Source organism: Apis florea, unplaced genomic scaffold, assembly GCF_048593485.1.
Source record: "Apis florea isolate Af1SG1 unplaced genomic scaffold, ASM4859348v1 contig_3081_pilon, whole genome shotgun sequence".
Lineage (NCBI taxonomy): Eukaryota > Metazoa > Arthropoda > Insecta > Hymenoptera > Apidae > Apis > Apis florea.
Window position 1 is genome coordinate 1,863,996 of NW_028256703.1, and position 20,283 is coordinate 1,884,278.

The window sequence follows — 20,283 nt, forward strand, 5'->3', positions numbered from 1 at the left end:
ACATTCCAATAGAGTTATATCATTTTTTTTTAAAATATAAGTTTTTGAGTTTTTGCTATGGATACAATATACATACATATTGTATATAATAAATAACTTTTACATAATTTTTTTACATTACAAACTATTTAGGCTAATAAATATTATTGATAATAATTTTATTAATTTAATTTTTATATATATATGCAAATATTATCAAATTAAATCAATAATATCTTTCTAATTGTAAATTAAAATAAAAAATAATTATATACTAATAAAGAACATTCATTAAAATTAATCTTTATTTCATTTAAATAGACAAAATAGTATCTATGTTTATTTTTATTTTTCTTTAAACAAGTAATAGGCCACCATAATATAATAATACTATCGTAATATTAATGTATCCATATCACAAGTCTACTCAAAAAACTTCAAATAAATAATTTTATATTTTCATTATTTGTTTTGAGAAATTCTAAATTTGAACAATAATCATCAATAAAATAATAGACTTTAAAATTTTTTTCTCTAAATAAAGGCAAAAATTGTTATTACTTATATTAGCTATTATTAGCACTATAAGTACTAACATTTTTTTCAAACATTTTCAATATTTTTCAAATATTTTTATTAAGATGATATTGAGGATATCTAGGAAATATACTCACCGTTTCTTTTTCTTTGATTTTAGATATACAATCCGCGATACTTGGTTAAATGTAATAATATTTTTTTAATATTATTTTGAATTAAACTACAAATTAATATATTCTATTCACTTAAAAACTCTATTTAATGAAATTATATTCATTTCTTTTTGATAACTAGTTTAATATAAAAATATTCCTGTTTTATAGAAAAAGATATTATGTTATTGAATAAATGTAATAGTAAAATGTTGAATAGTAAAATAATAAATAAAATAAAAAAAAATATATATTTTTAATTGTAATACTTTTTATACCCAATCTTTATAGCATTTATATAAGATTGAAATTGACAATTAATTTCTTAAGATATGTATAAATATTTTTAATTATGTTTAAATTTAATGATAATATCAATTAATTTATATAGTTTATTTCTTATTTTCTTTAATATCAATTTTTAATTAGCTGTAGGACTGCATCATATTGAAATTTCTAATATTATTTAAAATTTAATTCATTAAATTAAAAATTTTAACTTTAACTGATTTCAATATTTCAAGATATTTTTTGCATCTTGCCATTCTTTTATAATTTATAAATAGCTCAATGATTATAAATATTCTTCTATATTATCTATAAAATAAAATTTTTTCTCTTCTTTTTTAAGTCATAATAATAAAATAAATATCTATCACATAAATTAAATTTCTTTTCATAAAAATATATAGATATTCAATTCATATGATTTTTTAAAATTTTAAGTCTATTGTTTTAGTTAGTGAACAAACATGGTTATTTTTTCTTTTCTTTCTTTTTTAATAATAGATATTTTTTTATTGTACAATTTATATAGTTTGTATTGTGAAATTAAAATACTAATTTATTCAATAATTTATATTAGAATTCGAATTTGAAGATATCTTATTTTTCGGTTTTATATAATTGAATTTTTACTATTATTTGAATATAATTATCTTTGTTTTTTAAATAAGAACGAATAATAAATTTATTTCTATTTATTTTTTTAGCTATCTTCTTATTTGAATTTCTCTTTTTCTCTTTTTTTATTCTTTATTTGAATTTCTTCCATTTCTTCAGAATATTTCTTATAAATTGTTTTCTTTATATATAATTCTTTAACAAAAGTTTCAATGATAAGAATTTTTCCATATTATAATTATTAAAAGTAATTAATTAATAAAACATAATATGCATAATTTTTTCTATAAAATATAAATATTTTTATGTTTATTAAATAAATGATTGCTTAAAATCTGTATAGTTTCATTAGAATTATAGTAAAAATATAGAATACAGAATATAATTATTTAAGGATGAATCTAATATTAATAAAATATTTCTACTGTTTAATCAAGTGTCGTTGATTGTATAAAAAATAATGTAATGATTTATTTCAAATAGTTAAATATCTAAATATAAGTAGGTGAATCTTTTAAACTGATACCACAAGCATCACAGATTGAAACATTTTTCTCGTTTACTAACGTACATCGTGGACATTCTTTTCCGCCACTTGCTAATGGCTTATCTTCATTTCCTTTATGCCTAGATTTTCCACACATCTCGCAAATTTCTTTTGATGAAGAATTGAGATATGTGCAAGTAGCACAATTCCAATTCATACTTCCATTTTTTATTTCATTTTCTGTTTCTGTTTGAGAAAGTTCTAAATTTTTTAATGTGTCTGCAATTTTTACAATTTGATCCACTGATCGATGAGAACGTTGAATTGGAAGTGTTTGACTACCGTGTCTTTTTTCTTTATTATATGAAGATAAATGACTTTCTGAAGATACATCGTGATATCTATTAGAATCCATTAAATCAAAGGAAGAAGACTTTTTTTTAAAAGGTAATGTATCGTGATGATGATGTCGACCATTTGTTATAGATGAATCAATTTCATTCATATCGATTCTTCCACTTTTTCTTTTTTCAAAACGATGTATACTATGTATTTCATCCCTATCGTTTTGTTTAAATGATTTTTGTTTGTTCAATCGAGAATCAAATTCTCGTTTGTGTAAAATATCTTCTCGATCACCAAGATCTTTAGAATAGCCTAAACTTTCTAAATTTCTGTATACAAAGTCCCAAGAATCACAATTGTTTTTTTCACTGCCTGATTTTGCAGACTTTTTATCAATTCTCCCGCAATCATAATGATCTCCATCGCTGGATTGTCTTCTACAAAAATCTATTTCCTCCAAATTTGATATTCGGTGGGTCATCTTCCGATTGTGGAGTTTATCATAATTTGCAACAGAAACAGGCATATCAAGTTCAATTAATCTACCTGTTGGTACTTTTGTATATCCTGGCATTGTGGTATAATAAGGATTGACTCCAGTTAAATATTTATTACCATGTGATAAACAACCATAGGCACTACAACGATTTCCAAAACCATGATCTATTGGTTGAAAATATTTATATGTTCCTGGTATCGAATTTGTATTTTCAATATATCTATAATCTGACTGACAAGTAGGCATTGGTATGTTATAACTAGGAGGCATAATGTGATAAGGTATAGACGGCGATGCATCTACACATGTATTTTGCGGATAATGATAATCCCTATAATCTTCCGTCTTCGTTCGACTTTGATGCATTTTCTCAAGAAAACGGAAATTTAATGCTCTAATTGCTTGTTCTGGTGTACCAACATGGTTTTCTCGAAATTCTAAGACTTCTAACCACGAGATACCATAATTTTGTGAAACATTCTCCCATATTTGTTTCAAAATCTATATTTAAGATGGAAACTTAAATTAAATTAAATTATTTTTACAAAAATATATATTTATATATTGTAATAAATTTTTTACCTGACATTCAACAAAAGCAACTATTGCATCTCTGCTTACACTGGATACTTTATCAGGATCAATAGGACCTTCCAAAGTAAGTATTCCCAATCCTGTATGTTTATATCCCATTTGTTCAAACATTAATTCTGCTCCTATTAAATTTGCTTCTACTTCATGTTTATAATATCCACTATAAGTCTAACATGAAAGCAACTAATTAATTTATCATTTCATAATTTTGAAAAATGATATAAGAAAGATTACAAAAATATTAACTCTTAATGTTCTATATTCTCTTCTCCAAGGTTGTGCCAAAAGATTAGCAGCATATAAAGAAATAGCACTCCAGGCAGTTGCAGCTCTATATCCACTAAAATCTTGCAATGTAGCTGCTGATCTGTGCAATATATCTGCAGTTTCTTGAAATATATATTTATTTTCATTTGGGACAAAACAAAGATACTCTTTAATAAAACCTAAAATAAAAAATAATTAATAATTATTAAAATTATGATAAAATTAATAAAGTTTCATATATTTAAGACATCTATATTTATTTTTTATATATTTACCTTCAAGTTTATGACGTTGTTGTAATTTTAATGGACTGTCATCTGTTTGTAGATAAACTAAATGGCTCTGTTCTAATTTCATGCTAATTTCTTGTAATCTATCTTTACCTTTTGTTATTAAGTCATTTGCCATTTTTATCACTGTAAAAAAATATATATTTCTGTTCACTTGTTTCGTCTACATTTCTAATATTCACCTACAAAATTATTTAAGTTATTTTATACAAACAAAACATTTAAGGAAAAAGATTTTTATATGTTTAATGCAAAAAACTTAAAATTTTTGTATTTAATTGATCAAATATTGTATAAATTCAAAATTAGCAAAAAACAAAGACTAGACTAAAAATGTCATTCAAAAATAGAAATTTTTCACACCTACTATAAAACTGTCTAGAAATGCAGTTTTAGATTAAATTCTTGATTCAAACTATGGCTAGCTCCAACCTAAAAATAAATCCTATATTTAGAAGCACTGCTGCAGTGTTTATTTCACACACAAGAGCTACCATAATATATTTTCTATTTGGAAAATGCTCCATATCAAATAAAAACGTTCATCAAACTTATTATTAGGTTTTAAAAACATATTCCACTTCATAAATAATAAATATTTTTCTTTACAACTTTTTTCTTGGTTATGTTCGAGTTAAATTCATAAGCATGAAACATATACATAGAAAGAAATATCGATACTAAAATTTATGTATAAAGATAGTAGATATATTTCAAATTCATTGAACTATTGTTGATGTGACAAAATGTCAAACTCATAGTAAATATTATTTATTAAATTCAAATAAGTTTTTACATAGTATAATTTACTGAATAATAATATATAATAATAAAACACAAAATAAAAAATGATGACAGATATGGAAGAAGCAGAAGCAAGGGAACTTCAATCAGAAATTGAAAAACGCAATAGGTAACCTATTTCTCATTGTTTATTATTTTATAATTATTTGTAAATAATTATGAATTACATAATTTATATTTATATATTTTAATTAATATTTATAACAACAACAACAACAGCAATAATAATAATAATGATGATATACATTACTCTTTTCCTTAAATTTTTTTTATTTAAAAATTAATTTTTTTTAATTTAATTTAAATTTTATAGAGAAGAAAATGAATTAGATTTTAAAGAGGCTGTAAAGAAATTAGCTGAAGGATTTTTAAATCAATATCAAGTACAATGGGAACAAACTGAAAAAAAACTTGATGAAGTAAAGTAAGTTAAAAATTCATAAGCATTTTTTATCTTTCTGTTCCATACTATTTTTGTTTAGAAATAAACAAGAGACTTTACTCAATCAAATGCAAATTGAGAACAAAAAATTTCAAGATGTTTTTGATGATATTAAACTAAATGATATGGTAAGTATTCAAATATAAATTTAATTATCCTATGATATTTTAAACAAAATGAAAAAATACATTTTTTAATAATAAAAAATTAATATATAAAATACATAAAAGAAATATGTATTACAGTTCCAAACTATTAAAATTAGTCAAAATAAATTAATTTTAATGAAAAAAGAAATGGCTTCTATTCATGAGAGGACATTCAAATTAAAAGTAAGTTGTATCTATTATTTCATAGATATTTTCAATGTTATTTATGAAATACATAAATTATTTTTATGTAGAAACGAGCATTAAGATTGCAACAAATAATACAAAAAGAAGCTTTGAATAAGGAACAACAAAGGGAACAGGAAATTCGTCGAGAACAAGAATTAATTGGTAAACCAATGATAAGCTAACACAATAATAAAAAGAAATAAATAATATCAGTAATACATAACTATATAAAAACAAATTGTACTTATACATACATCATTTATGGTAAAACATATATTTAATTTAATTATTTGATTTTATTATCTAATATAATTTATATATATTTTTATACATTACCAAACAATTTCCCATTGCCCATTAGAGTTACATTTCTCCTTAGTTCTACATAAGTAATTAAATGTTGTTTTAGTAGGAAAACCAATGATTTCTCTATCTTCTTGTATTCTAAATGTAAATGTTGATTCATATGTTCCTATAAAATATCTAAAAATGAATATATGCATGATGCATTATTTTTATTTATAATATAAGAAATGAAATATATAATATAAGAAATGAAATATATAATCAAGTTTTACCTAGCATAAGAACAAATTATTTGATCAATAATTGCAATTCCACCATCTTTAAACTTGTCTAATACATAATTTGATGGGATAAATCTAAGAATTGTATAATTAGACAGATATTCTCTAAGTTCATTGAATTCTAGACAAATTAATATGATTAATAAATATCCAAGCATTATAAAATTTTAGAGATAATTTACCTTTCTGAGTAGCATCTGTAGCAACAAATAAGAATTTTAATTGAAGTTCATGTAATTTATTTTTTAACTGAAAAGCAGCAGATTTTATTGTTGGTACTGTTGAAGAACGACCAATTAAAAAATCGCGTCTTCTTAAATGAACTGATAAATAAGGACCTCCAATTGCATTTCTTCTACTCTATAATTAAATTAAAAAATTATTTCTTAGTTTGCATTTTTATCAATATAAGCAAAATTAAATACTTTTTCTTTAGTCCAATCATCCGGCCGTTCTGTTTTATCATACTTATTTGATGAATTAAAAAAGGATTTTCGAAATTCATTAGCAATATCATATAACTCAGAATTATATCGCATACTACGTCTAGCTTTCCAATATTCTTTTGTACCATAGAAATCATGTAATGCAATTTCCATATGATCGAACATTACAGATCTATACAATAATAATTAAATTAATTGTAGTAAATATTATTGTTAAATAAATAATATATTTTCTTACCTATAAATATTAGGTTTAAGATTTTGTTTAAGATTTGATATCATTCCATGAAATGTAACACATTTAACAGCTTTAGAAGTTATATTATTGTATCCCCAAAAATGTCCAACATATTTTTTAGATTTTATTTTATGAAATTGTAATGATTTATCATTACATTTTATTATTTCATTCTTATCTTTAAATATACCTGTCTTGAACATTTCTTCATCATTTTGTAAAATATATATAACATCAAGATGAGTTTGATTATTTTCTGAAGGATATTCTGAAAAAATTAAGTTTTTATTGACTTTATGATTAAATATATTGAAATTATATTTAATTAAATATATGAAATTATATACCTTGTAAAAATTGATATGTTTCAATAACAGGTATATATTTTTGTAAACTTAAAATATCAAAAAACAGATTCCAAGGCAATTGTGTTTGAAATCCTATATTTTTACTACGCCAATGATACAAATTGCCTACAAAAACAGAATGTAAAAGATAAATGGATAAAATCAAAATAATGAAAAATTATTAATATATTTAATATGTACATAACATTACCCCATGGTGGCAATACTAATTGCCATTTAAATTCTGTTTCTTGTTTGATTAAAATTTTTATAAAAACTGCAATACGAATAAAAACATCTCTTCTTAGATTAAATCCCTCTGGAGAATTAACATCATAGAGTATGTAACTGAAAAATTGTTATATAAAAATGTTGATTTTAAATATAAATATTAAATTTATTATAAATAAATTCAAACCGATTTTGTGAGTAACGTAATTGAATATTGCATTTATTATCAGTTTTCTCATATTCATCTGGTTTGTCACAAAATTTATTTGCCACAATAATTTGTGCGAAATTAATCAAAAGTAATACAAAATACCATACTCTTAAAAATAACAACATATTTTACATTTTGAGGTTATATTCTTTACGTTGATAGATCAAAAGCATTCCAATTTTTGAATATTAATATAAAAATTATCTTATAATTATAATTATAACTTAAGTCCCAATAAAATATGTAATAAATTTATATTCACAATATATTTAAAAATTTTTTTAATTTTTTGTAATTTTAATTTAATTTTTATAATTTTTTTTCGAAATATTTTTTTTTCAAATAATAAGATTAAGGATAGTAAAAAACAACAGCAATAAACAACAACATTGTACAGCTTGATTTTTGTTATACATGAATTACAGACTTAAATCTCCCTTATTTGAAAATGGTTGATGGGTAGATTACAATTTTCTAATTCAATTAATAATAATTATAATAATGATAATAATAATTATTATTTATCGTCTTATACAATATTTATAATTCATAGTTCAGTTAACATAGTTTGTGCCCTGCTTAAATCAAGTAGGGCTATTATGTTACATTTATTGTGACTCATTTCCCATTCTTTTCCATTTATTCTATTAAAGTATATACTTAGCATATAAAAATTACAAGGACAATTTATATTGGTAATGATATTAGCTGTAATTATAGTAATAGTTATGATAGTTATAGCAATAATGGTAGTTGTAATAATAATAATAATCATAGTAATCATAGCACTAGCAGCAGTAATGGTAGCAATAATGTTATAATTAATCATCCGATAACTATACTTTGTTACCGTCTTATTTTCATGATTTTAGTTTTTTTCACACGTATACTTGTATGAAATCTCAGATTTAATTCTTGGTTGCTTAAGATTCCAATATATTTTGGACACAAATATTATTCATTGCCCTTTTCTTCCTACCACCTTTGTGCCTCATTGTGATTTTTTTAAATATATGTTGTTTTATAGTTTCTTTTCACATTTTATTAGCAATGATGTTAACTAGTAGTAGAATTCTTAATTTGCAAAAACATTGGTACATGTCATAATACTGAATTGTTATTATAATAAATTCATCTCTATTATACTAATTCCCTTTTTGCATTTCTGTATGAATTCCCTATGTTGTTAACATCACAGCTGAAAAAGTGCTTTATGTCAATATGAAATACACTATTTTACATTCATTATAAGAAATGTGAAGTAGTATATACATAATGTTAAGAACTTAAAAAAATAAATAAATAAATAAAAAATTAAAAAAAAAATGAAATGCACAGTGCACTTATTTAAGCACTATATAGTATTATTTTAATAATTCTTCATTTTTCTTACACATTATTTTCTCATTTTTATACATACATATGTATATTTATAAACATATTTAAATTTCTAACAAACTTTGAAGTTCACCATACATAAAAATGAAATAACATAATGTTTATATTTGTTTCTATTTATTTTCAAAAAAAAATTACAAATATCTTAAAGAATAACTAATTATTTAAAGTAATTTGCAAAATGCTAAAAATAATATTTTTTATACTTTTTAAATATAAAATTATTCTGAATATGAAATATATATTATAAAAATTACAAAAATTTGATGAATAAATAAGTACAAATTGCATAAAAAAAAACTGATTTATAAGAACAATGTAAAATTTAATTAAATATCTTACCAAATCCTATTTTGATAATAATTTAAAAATTTATTTGTTTGTGCATTATGTACCATACTATACATACATATATATTTAACACACAAATATATGTATGTATAGTTTTATACTACTTCACATTTAGAAATATCTTTGACAATTACCCGCTTACTAGCACAATTGCAATTTTTTATGCTGGCACAGTTATATTACCTGAATACTCAGATAAAATAATCAGATATAAATAAGAATCAATAATTACATACATAATAGTGACAAGCATCATATAGAATCATCTTATACAAAATAAATTTTTTAAAATGATATATTACTCATAATCAAATCTTTTGAATTAAATCATAGTTTATTTTGTGATTGATGATTCTGATAAAAATGCCATTTAAATTAAATATTTTCTTTTCGTCTCGTTTAAAATCAGCCCAATGATTCATGTGCTATTCTTAATTTTAAATAATATTTGTTTGTGAATAAATAAATTTAAAATATTTGTTATATTTCATTAGTAGATATAGTGCGACGATTATTTAAAACTCATGATTTTTATTTTTTTAAGTTAGCAGTAACTTAATCTAAAATTCAATTACATAGATACAATTCAACAAAATTCATTGTAATATTCATCCAAAAGTAAAGTTAGATATTTAATAGCAATTTAACATTTGTTCAAACTATATTAAAACTATAGTAATATATTTAGCTGCATTGGGCTTGCAATGAAACGTTAAAAATTACAGAGATGTTAATAAATAATTTGTATATATACAGGGAAAGATATATACACATACACATACACATTCACACATGTGCACGCGCGCATACATATTTACAATACTAGCAATAACACTCACAAACATATGTTGTACAAAAATCCAGAATAACGTCGAACTTCTTCCGGCAGTTCGGCCGAATTGAGCACACAAAAAGAGTGTACAAAGGAAAAAATACAATGTGAAATAACATATATTACAGCTGTTACATCACAGTATTACATATGATTTATGTGTATGTTTTTACTATGTATTATCATATATATTTTTCCTAGGAACCAAAAATTAATTATACAGAAAAACAATACTTCATTTAATGTAATTTCTTAATTTTTCTATATTTTTTACAATCTTAATGATATGTGTAAACTGATAATAAAGAAACTTAAACATTACAAATGTCTTTCTTTAAGTATTGTTAATTTGCTATATAATATATAAAGTTATTGTGTTTAATTAAAATAAAAGTATTTGTTCAGCATTGCTGAAGACAATAGTTAAAATTCACTTTTTCATTAGCATGAATTTAAAAAGATCACGATACTTTTTTTTTTATAAAGAAATCTCCCATTTCAAATTGAAAAAAGTAAAAGCAAGACAAAGTTTAAGTTTAAGCAATTGTTCACTATTTTTTTAGTAAAAACATTACGCACGTGGTTACTATTTTTTCTGTTTATTTAAGCTCTATTCGATACCGAGCAGTCGGAGGCTCGATTCAAGCAAAATTTTGCATCTATGTATATATTTATAATTAAATACATAGAAGACAACAAAGCTGTTATATATTAAGTCATGATTTACATATGTGATTATAAATGTGGCTGCTTTTGGAAGGGTTGCTTTCATTTTTTTTCCTTGGAATGTCCATAGACACTATTAACTAGCGTACATTAAAAATAAGTTCAGTCATTTACACGTACTGCAGACACTTCCGAAAGGGAGAGACGGCCATTTTGTTTCACAAAGTGACACAGCTTTGTATATCTATTCATTTGTACAAATTAGTTCTGTACAATCATGTAGCATTACATTATAGAATCAAAGAAAGATATATATTGTAATACTATTAAAAATGTTTTATCTCAAATAATCTTTTCTATAATATTTGGAAAATCATTTAGTGCCACTAAAATAACTAAATGCGCGTGCAGTTTCAAATTATTAATCGTTGTTTTTTTTATTTTTTTGATAATTGGCTTCTTCTAATAACTATCTAATATAATTTACATGAAAACGTTTTCACTACGACGCAATTCATCTTTCACGCAAGATTAATAAGAAATTCGAACTTAATACATCATAAAAATTAACTGACAAAAATCTTAGAACCAGTTATTAAAATATTTATATAAAAAAACAAATGTACCACCTTATCTCAGTATTGAGGTAGCGTAACGTTGCTTTGGCTTAGCGAGTCTTTCTGATTATCTAGAAATATTTCAACTGATCGGTGGTACTTGAAAAAAGAAAAATACTACACGCCGAAAGATGAGACTGTACATTATGATCTTTACATGTAAGACATATTTTGATCTTTCTACTGCGTACATATATGTCGAGTGTTAACGTTATATTCTTGACTATGATATACGATTGTACAATTATCGTACTGCATAGTAAGTGATTTCTTTGGTAGAAACTATTTGGTACGTTTGCGCCCATTCGGAAGGTCGTGCAGAGCAATGAAGTTACAACGAATGAACAGCTTGCAGAGGGTATTTCAGAGGGAAACAAACATCAACAACAATGATTCCTCAAGTATCAACAACATTAACAACATCCCATTATAACTTATCATCATTATTGTGATCGTCTCTATCATGACCAGTTTTATCATTAAAGTCACTGTCATAGTCTCAGTCTTTTGCCACACCTTTAGCTTGATAACATTTTGTAATGAGTAATTATAATTATCATCGCAATCATTGTCTTCAGCAACATCGTCATTATTGTTAAATAATATTTATGGCCATACCTACTTTTTGTTCCTTTTTTTCTTTTTTTTTTACACTTTCGTGATTTTATTATATTTATAACGCTTTTTATCTTTGTGAATTTTTTTACACTACCGATGATAATATCGGAACTTTGAAATAATATAAAGAAATATTTACAAATGAAGTATCGAAATTCTTCTTTGAAATAAATAAAAAAATGTCGAATGATATATGATTTTTTTACGATTAAACAAAATTAATGAATGTGAAATAATCACTTAACGATATATGACTGATAGAATTCAATTATTAATTAAAATTACAAAGTTCCTTAATTTTATAACATCTACTAACATTTCGTACACGTACTTATACATTGCGCGATTATTTTGGTATAAAATGTCCGTTCCTTAGTCCACAATAAATAAAAAGCGAGTTCTTTTAAACACGTTCATGCAACTGGTTGTCAAATAATTTTCTAATTACGATAGTTGCTTCAGTGTAATTCTTTGATATATTACGTGTTTATATGTGATCTACAAACATTTAAAATTCATCGAAATAACAGAGGAGAACAAGTATTTTAGCACTCCTTCTGTATGAAATAATAAAATGTATATATATATATATATTTATATATATATGGCTCATTAGGTCACCGTCTTATAGATGCAGAAATATAGAATGCAGTCTTTTCCTTGTACATATGTAGATTGTTTCCTCGAGAGCGCTAATGGCACTAATACAAGTTTGGGATTTTTATTTTGTGCGGTAAGTGGTATTATCAAAATAGATAGTTGTTTTAACTATTTGTTACATAGTATAAGTACATAATATAGTATAAGAAATATGCGATTATATCTTGAAAAAGTTTATGAACTATCATAATATTCATTATTTCGAAAACTACAAATCTTGCTATCTTTAAAAAATCAATGTGAAATTAGAATTATTGTCGTAATTATATATAACTGATTCTTTGGCTTTCGAGGAAAAATATATTTTACGATTCTTTGACTGCTCACTACATTTCAGTATCTATATGAGAGTAATTGATTCAGAATTATTTTTTATTCGAAATACGTAACAAGCGGTTTATGAAATTTACGCGACATAAAAATTGATAAAACGTTTTAAATTTTCTTCTTGAACATACGATAAATCACCCTTTCTTTTAACAGTTTGTTTGTCCAATCATTTTTTCATATCACCGCGTGTCACAACTCTTAACAGTATGAAGATATCCTTAGAATGATACTTAAAGCTCTTACAACTTTTACAACACACTTGCATACAGAGAATAGTAATAGCTGGGGTTTTGGACTAGACGTGATGCGGTTGAAGATGAGGCAACCTGCTGGACGAGTTGGATCAGGATTTCATACTATTGGATTCATCAAGCCGCCTTTCTGTTCCTACAGTTAACAAATTTGTGAACTCCATTTCTAACAATTGTCGGGCCTGTTAAAATATGGAAGCATAATAAAATTTTTATTTAATTCATATAATTTAATTCATATAAATTTTAATGTAATGCATTTAGCACTTCATTGAGTTATAACATACTTGTGTATTTTGAGTTGGAATTTGCAAAGCTAGAGCAAAACTATTTGCGTCGAAGCTTTCATCAAGGGCTATAAGAGCTCCATGTACCCCAGATTCTAAGAGATTGTTCCCATATTCCTAAATTATATTTAGATTATATTTCCAAGATATATTTTCTTATATATATAATATTCAAAATAAAAAATTTATTAAATGTAATATTTAATTAAATTAAATCAAAAATAATGTTTAATAAATTAATTAAATTAAAAAATGTAGAATTACTTTCAGGCCGATAGATTGCACCCATCTTATAACGCGATCATTACTCCATACAAGAACATCAACATTAGCACCTTCTGCCATTCGTCTTCTTTCTTCTAATTGTTGCCTATCATAATTTAATCGCTTTAAACAAGAAATACCATATTGCAAACTTGTTCTGTAAAAATAAATAAAATTTAGATCAAGCATTTAAATTATTGAAATAATGAATTTTTGTTTCTAAATCATTACCTATGAAAACTATCAACCATCCTAAGTTGACCACGAAGATCCTTTTTAGTAAGATGATCCAACATTCTAGCATCAACAAGGCACTCCATGAAAGTGGATCGATATTGAGGCAAACCGAGACTTGGAAGCCAAACATTACCAATCCATTCATGGTTCATATCTCCAAATGCTAACGTTGTGCGAGAAGTTTTGGGTGCTGATGGACTTGTAAGAGATACCATTTCTTGAATAGCTAATCGTAATTTCAATCGATGCAGAGGATTGCTAAAAATAAAAATTATTAGATTGAATATTAATAATTTTTTATCATAATATTCTATTATTTAATATTCTATTTTACAAATAATATTTATAATAAATTTATAATAAATAAATTATTATATAGTTTCATTTTGTACCTTATACCAATTTCACGTTGAATTTCGGTATCACTAAGAGCACTCATTATGGCACCACTTTTGACATTTGCTCGACAAGCCGCAACATACCATGTCGGCATGCCTACCCAAAGCTCAAGCCAAGCCACTACTGTTGGCCCATTCCAGAGAGCAAACGGTGTTCCAGCTTTCATTGCTTCTGCCAAAAGTTCGTGCCGTGAAGAGTCTAGCATGCTTCCAAACATACTTGGACTGAAATTAAATTAATATTATAACATTTGTATTCAATAAATATTTGAAATATAAATTCTTATCAATTATATCTATATACCTTTTCTTTTTTCTGCGATCAAAATCACTTTTACTACCCATAGTTCCAGCTACAGAAACACTATCTCCATAATCAGGATCTGCAGGTGTACCTGCTCCTCCCATACCTGGTATATCTCCAGGCATTGGTGTATCTTTTCCTTTAATCTGTAATTAAATCTCTCTCTCTCTTATTTCTTTAGTAATTAATTATTTAGTTATTATTTCATGTAATTAAAGTCTGCATCACCTTTTCTTTTTTGCTGAAAAATCTACCAAGACTGCTTTTAATGCCTTTCTTCTTTTGAGCTGCAGCTACTGCTGCTGCTGTTGCTGGACTCATGGTAGATTGCATATGCAAATGTGAACTAGATAGTTGTCCAATTGGCAATCCAACACCAGACAAATTGTTTTTATGCAAACTGTCCTGGCTGCTATGTCGTGAGGACAATGGGGAAGGGGGAGTCCCAGAATTGAGTGCGCCGTTGTTATGTTGCCCATGCCTGCTGCATGGAGCGCTAATCTAATTTCTATTTCTACTCTAAATAATGCATTCTGGCCCATACACTATTCGGTTTTTACATTTTTCTATATACTTCTATATTTCTTTTGTCATCCAAAATATCAAAATTATTTTAAAATTTTTTGAAAATACATCACCATGTCAAACAACCGAAATTAATAAAAGGATTTATTAAATTGACTAATTTTTAATATTTAAAGGAATATAGATCAATGTTTTTTACTATTTAGTATGTTTTAAATTACATGAGATAAAATATGAATAGAGAAAAAATATGATTACTGAGCCAAGTGAATTGCATTACTTAAAAGATTTTAGCAATGACATATAATGATTATACATAAATATAAGCACAAAAACTAGTTAACTATGAATAATAATATAATTTTTCATTCTAAAATATTTAATATTAATAAAAAGAATATTCCTATTTGAATTAAAGCATTTAAGTTTTAATCTTATATTTAAGATATTTATAAATATATCAATTAATATTTACTGGAAATATTTAACTAACAAACAAAAAAAAAAAGAAGCAATATCTATGATTTTAGAAGCTCATGGAAAAAAATACCATTATATCATATTTTGATTAATTATATAAATATGACATAATATTATGTAAAAGAATAAATAATATTTTTTTCCAAAAACATCCAAAATGACTAACTATGTTCATTAAAATAGTGAAAAAAGAATTGTAATACCTACTCAGTATTACAGGCAAGGCATAAAAACCTGGAAATATAGCTGATCACTGCTTATGAGATGAGATTGCCATAATAACTGTTTAAAAACAAAGATATAGAAAGACCATTTTATCTATAAATTTTATTAAAATTATTATAATCGCTTATTATAAATAATAAAATGATTAATTTTATTTATTGAATCTATCTATATCTTTGTATTTATTTCTTTAAAAACAACCTTATTCGCGTAGGAGATTCAGACGAGATGTTAATTCGATGCAATTCTCTTGGCTGCTTAAATTCCCTTGTTTGTTTGAGACAGCGATGTCTGTCGTGAACTGGGCAGGCTTGAATGTACGATGAATGGAAGAAGCTAATATCAGTTTCTTCCAGGAACTCATTTCTATCAGATCTATCAGTCGGTTCATCCGTACCACTGTGCTCGAAAATTGAGGCTGTAGGCATGTATGTGATATCTTGCATACTATTCATTAATTATATGTTTTTTATGATAAAAAATCAGTTATAGTTAAAAATAGAAACATTAATACATATAAAATATAATTATAATTATCAATTTTATTTCTTGAAAACCTAAGATCTTAGTAAATCCCTTTTTCCGAAAAAAGGTATAAAAAGGATCTGTTACCATCGATATCACTTAAGTCGACCTCAAAGTTGTTCATTTTGCTATGCCCACATGAGTCACTCAAATATGTCGTGCACAGCGGCATATGTTGTGGATTACATGCAGTACTACGATCTTTAATTAACCTGTGAGCAGGAAAACCACTGCTGGGAAATCCGGCTTGTCCAGTGCGTCTGGCAGCATAAACAACGCACAATACTAACTACTTATAACGTAATTACTGAATCTTTAACAATGTCATCTCTATATAAGCAAGGACTTTGATAATTTAACCAACTTTAGTATATAATTATTTATTGATTAACACTAATCAATTAAAAAAAATATTTACAACATTCAATACACACAAAGAATTTTTCAGCAAAATAAAAAGAAAGAAGAAAATATAAATTATAAGAAAAATTTTGAAATAATCCTCATTATAAGAGATGTGATTGTTAAAATATTATTCATAATTAGTATTATGCATAAAGTATTATTCATCGCTCCCTTATAGTTTTTATATAATTTATAGTTATTAAAGTAAATAATTATTAAATATAGTTTGAAAAAGTTTGAAGTTTATAAATAGCGACAAATTTATACCTTCTGAGCTCCTCTTGACTATGAGCAAGGACTTGTGCTACTCGTTCTAGCCTGATTGACCGAGCAGTTAATGGTGAAGCTGCATCACTGCCACCACTTCCTGCACCACCAGTACTGTCTCTTTCACTCACTGAATGCAATTCTTCACCTGATAACTGCAACTATAATATAACATAAAATTATAGTATATAAAAATTATATTGTTTTATAAAAATAAAATTGAATAATAACAAAAATGATTGTAATCATAATTATTTACCTGGCTCGCAGGAAGAGATTCCGAAAGTTGACCTGGACTAGCTAAAGAAGCAGCATACTGATGAAGATGCGCTGGAGACATTGATGCCGGTGCCTTCAAGTAGACAAAAATATTCGAAATATAATTTAAAATCATTAGATCAAAAAATCAAGATTAAAATCAAGATTCTAGATTAATTCTAGATTAAAATCAAGAATTATAAAATAAACGAAACTTACAGTATGATATTTATGTAAATAATCTCTATTTGGACTATGATGTGATTTTGGAGTGGATCGTCCACTTAATGGTGGGGATGCACGTTCGAGACTTCGTCCTCTCGCTAATAAATTCATATGTTCAAGACTACCAACTCGAGATTCTAATTCTTCAGCTCGTGCTTCGGTACTTTGTTTTTCTTCCTTCATCAAAAGCATACTTTGATATATTGATACATAAGTTGTAGTATAATAAAAAATGTTTAATTACCTGGATTAATCTAATTTCATTATTAATTGCATCTAACTGTTCTTGTAACATTAGTGCTAATGTTTGAGCATCTGTATGTCCTGTAGGACTAATTACATCAGCTGCACAACTAAACAAACTTTCATTATCTCCATCACCTTCTGCATCACTAGAAACATCAAATGCTTGTTGCACATTTGCAAGAACATGTGCTTGTTGTAATTTTTCCCATTCTTGTTCCGCTAATGTACGTGCTACATAATTCTGGAAAAATTGAAGAATATATTATTTATATTTTATTATATATATTTTATATATATTCATATATTCATATGATTATTATATATATTTAATTTTCTATATACTAAAAATACCTTTGATGGATCTTCTTCGATTGCAGGCCGTTTACCCGTTCTTCTTGGTAAAGAATGAGTATCAAAACTACTATGACTCGCACTTCTAGAAAAGGAACCTGGATCCACTGCATTTGGAGATAAACTTCTAGTTAAAGCATCAGTTTGTTGAATATTAAATGCGATTTCCTGTTGAAGCATCTGTCTTTTTACATTATCAATTTCTAAACGAGCTTTTCCTAATTCTTTAACTATGTCAGCCTTTTCATTTTGAAGATCTTCTGCGATTTTCCTAGTTTTTTCCAATTCTTGTGTAAGTGCATTTTTTTCTTCTAATGCATGCATTCTTTCTTTTAAATGTACTTGTAATCTTTCATTAGATTCTAAAGAAATAAATCAAAACTAATAAATATAAGAATAATTTTTTTTAATGTAATTATAATAAGTAATAATAATTCATATAAATTACCCGACAAAAGTTTATCAACAGTTGTACTAAGTCGCGTATTATGTTCTTCGTTCATCTTAAGTCGTTGATTAACACGCATCACTTCTGCATTTTTTTCTTCAAGTTGCGTTTCCAACCTCTGTATTCTATCCTCTGCACTTCCATGTCTTTCTTGAGCCTGCTTATTAAATATTTTATATAATTAAAATCAATGCTTATAAATATCAAATTTAATTAAAATTAAATTAAAATTAATAAAAGTATATTTATTTATTATTATTTCTTTATTTCAAATATGGTAATCTTTCAATGAATTTAAAAAATAAAACTAAATTGGATTGAAGAATAAATATGTGTCTAACGAATACATCTACAAAAACGTGAGCACTAAACTACAATTATTGAAAAGCTTTGAAAATAATAACATTGATTGCTATATTCAGCATATTTAGTGTTAAAATAAAAGTAAAATAAATTATTTTTAAAGCCAATCTTTACGTTTATAATTAACATTCGATTATTAGTATATTATATTTTACAGCTTTAGAAGAAATTAAAAAAAAAATCTTAAGTATTTATTGTTTGTGTGATATATAAGTAACCATAGCCAATGATAAAAAATATAAGAGAAAAACCTTTGAAAAGTCCAAAGGCTAATTTTAAGAAAAGATATTAAAGAGCAAGCATTTTAAATATAGATACATTTAAAGGCAGGAAGTATTGATAGAAGTGCAGAGGAATAAGAAAAGAATAAATTGATGATACAACGATTTAATTCCTCTGCGTACCTGGTTGGGCCTCCTCACCTGCGTCAGAGCCTCCATCCTCTGCTTTAATTGCTCTTCCATCTCTGGTAACTTAGCATATTGGGCTAATTTTTGCTCTGCAAGTTCTAATTTCTCTTGTATTGCTGCTATTTTTTCTTCTTGGAGCTAAAAATATTAATAAATAATAAATTGTATAAAAATATAAATTTCTATAAATTGTAAATAATTAATATATACAAGAAAAGACAATTACCTTTAATTGAGCCTTCTTATGTTGTAGCTCCTGTTCCAATTTTTCATTGAGATCATGTAAACTAGTAGACTCTCGTTGAGCATTAAGATAACGTTTTTCAAGAGTTGCTATCCTCTCTTCTTGGTCCTCTTTTTGAGCAACATTTTCGCGCAAATCTCTTTGTAGTTTGACATTCGTTTCTTGTGTTTTCAAAAGATCTTTCTGAGTTTTGGACAAAGTTTCTTCCAATTCTGCTACTCGTCCACTTAATTCAGCTACTCGTCGCTGCCATGTGCTTAATTCTGAACTCTAAAATAATCATTATGATATGTTGTTAATAAAAGTTAATAAATGTACTTGTATATATATATATAAAAAATATCAAAAATTGTTTTTTGTATATCTATTATACAAATTTATATTAATAATAATAATAT

At 25.3% G+C, this 20,283-nt stretch overlaps 4 protein-coding genes and 1 long non-coding RNA gene across 26 annotated transcripts in view; 2 read left to right on the forward strand and 3 right to left on the reverse strand.

The window, feature by feature from the left end:
- Window positions 1-1,686: 1,686 nt before the first annotated feature.
- On the reverse strand, window positions 1,687-4,675 carry tamo (PUB and ZnF_RBZ domain-containing protein tamozhennic). 8 transcript variants are annotated; one of them, XM_012487496.3, is made up of 6 exons: window positions 4,551-4,675; window positions 4,424-4,488; window positions 4,042-4,182; window positions 3,746-3,945; window positions 3,488-3,667; window positions 1,687-3,406 (listed from the first exon to the last, which is right to left on the reverse strand). In XM_012487496.3, coding segments are annotated over exons 2-6 (1,863 nt in total). In that variant the 5' UTR covers window positions 4,425-4,488; window positions 4,551-4,675; the 3' UTR covers window positions 1,687-2,065. The 8 variants fall into 8 exon arrangements, with proteins under 8 accessions (XP_012342950.1, XP_012342955.1, XP_012342956.1 ...); XM_012487501.3 differs by having other exon boundaries at window positions 4,042-4,238; XM_012487502.3 differs by having other exon boundaries at window positions 4,420-4,488.
- On the forward strand, window positions 4,566-5,926 carry Pldn (biogenesis of lysosomal organelles complex 1 subunit pallidin). The gene is made up of 5 exons (XM_003694307.4): window positions 4,566-4,969; window positions 5,174-5,284; window positions 5,343-5,430; window positions 5,548-5,634; window positions 5,706-5,926. Exons 1-5 carry the CDS (start codon window positions 4,905-4,907, stop codon window positions 5,820-5,822), a joined length of 468 nt encoding a protein of 155 aa, XP_003694355.1. The 5' UTR covers window positions 4,566-4,904; the 3' UTR covers window positions 5,823-5,926.
- Window positions 5,917-10,093, reverse strand: O-fut2 (O-fucosyltransferase 2). Of its 4 annotated transcripts, none has more exons than XR_015292210.1 (8): window positions 7,677-10,093; window positions 7,470-7,606; window positions 7,259-7,384; window positions 6,912-7,179; window positions 6,653-6,845; window positions 6,410-6,587; window positions 6,219-6,302; window positions 5,917-6,112 (listed from the first exon to the last, which is right to left on the reverse strand). XR_015292210.1 is itself a non-coding variant. In XM_086908544.1 (8 exons), exons 1-8 carry the CDS (start codon window positions 7,823-7,825, stop codon window positions 6,103-6,105), a joined length of 1,191 nt encoding a protein of 396 aa, XP_086764670.1. In that variant the 5' UTR covers window positions 7,826-10,093; the 3' UTR covers window positions 5,917-6,102. The 4 variants fall into 4 exon arrangements, 2 of the variants coding, with proteins under 2 accessions (XP_086764670.1, XP_086764669.1); XR_015292209.1 differs by having other exon boundaries at window positions 5,917-6,123; XM_086908544.1 differs by having other exon boundaries at window positions 6,219-6,348.
- Window positions 7,473-13,647, forward strand: LOC147657517 (uncharacterized). The gene is made up of 2 exons (XR_015292211.1): window positions 7,473-7,598; window positions 13,472-13,647. It is a non-coding gene; the product is annotated as an uncharacterized LOC147657517 (long non-coding RNA).
- The window catches only part of Liprin-alpha (PTPRF interacting protein alpha), a 29,329-nt gene continuing 21,860 nt past the window's right edge, over window positions 12,815-20,283 (reverse strand). For 4 of the 12 annotated variants that reach the window (XM_086908537.1, XM_086908527.1, XM_086908536.1 and 1 more), the window contains 16 exons: window positions 19,868-20,155; window positions 19,636-19,779; window positions 18,869-19,028; window positions 18,421-18,782; window positions 18,068-18,310; window positions 17,818-18,000; window positions 17,600-17,692; window positions 17,341-17,501; window positions 16,881-16,928; window positions 15,142-15,394; window positions 14,914-15,059; window positions 14,604-14,834; window positions 14,206-14,469; window positions 13,975-14,131; window positions 13,711-13,827; window positions 12,815-13,605 (listed from right to left, as the gene is read on the reverse strand). In XM_086908537.1, the coding sequence (XP_086764663.1) occupies window positions 13,516-13,605; window positions 13,711-13,827; window positions 13,975-14,131; window positions 14,206-14,469; window positions 14,604-14,834; window positions 14,914-15,059; window positions 15,142-15,394; window positions 16,881-16,928; window positions 17,341-17,501; window positions 17,600-17,692; window positions 17,818-18,000; window positions 18,068-18,310; window positions 18,421-18,782; window positions 18,869-19,028; window positions 19,636-19,779; window positions 19,868-20,155 (2,940 nt within the window). In that variant the 3' untranslated portion in view covers window positions 12,815-13,515. Of the gene's footprint in view, window positions 13,606-13,710; window positions 13,828-13,974; window positions 14,132-14,205; window positions 14,470-14,603; window positions 14,835-14,913; window positions 15,060-15,141; window positions 15,398-16,880; window positions 16,929-17,340; window positions 17,502-17,599; window positions 17,693-17,817; window positions 18,001-18,067; window positions 18,311-18,420; window positions 18,783-18,868; window positions 19,029-19,635; window positions 19,780-19,867; window positions 20,156-20,283 lie in introns of all 12 variants that reach the window. The other 8 variants (XM_086908538.1, XM_086908528.1, XM_086908531.1 and 5 more) reach the window with 7 other exon arrangements.

Coding starts and splice junctions, on each gene's coding strand:
- tamo (XM_012487496.3), bottom strand. Junction 3,946..4,041: donor ACAACGTCATAAACTTGAAG/GTAAATATATAA, acceptor TTTTTATTTTAG/GTTTTATTAAAGAGTATCTT. Junction 3,407..3,487: donor TTGCTTTTGTTGAATGTCAG/GTAAAAAATTTA, acceptor TCTTAAATATAG/ATTTTGAAACAAATATGGGA.
- Pldn (XM_003694307.4), top strand. CDS start 4,905: ATGATGACAGATATGGAAGAAGCAGAAGCAAGGGAACTTCAATCAGAA. Junction 5,431..5,547: donor ATATTAAACTAAATGATATG/GTAAGTATTCAA, acceptor TATGTATTACAG/TTCCAAACTATTAAAATTAG. Junction 5,635..5,705: donor AGAGGACATTCAAATTAAAA/GTAAGTTGTATC, acceptor ATTTTTATGTAG/AAACGAGCATTAAGATTGCA.
- O-fut2 (XM_086908543.1), bottom strand. CDS start 7,825: ATGTTGTTATTTTTAAGAGTATGGTATTTTGTATTACTTTTGATTAAT. Junction 7,607..7,676: donor TTACGTTACTCACAAAATCG/GTTTGAATTTAT, acceptor ACAATTTTTCAG/TTACATACTCTATGATGTTA. Junction 6,124..6,218: donor ATAATTTGTTCTTATGCTAG/GTAAAACTTGAT, acceptor ATTCATTTTTAG/ATATTTTATAGGAACATATG.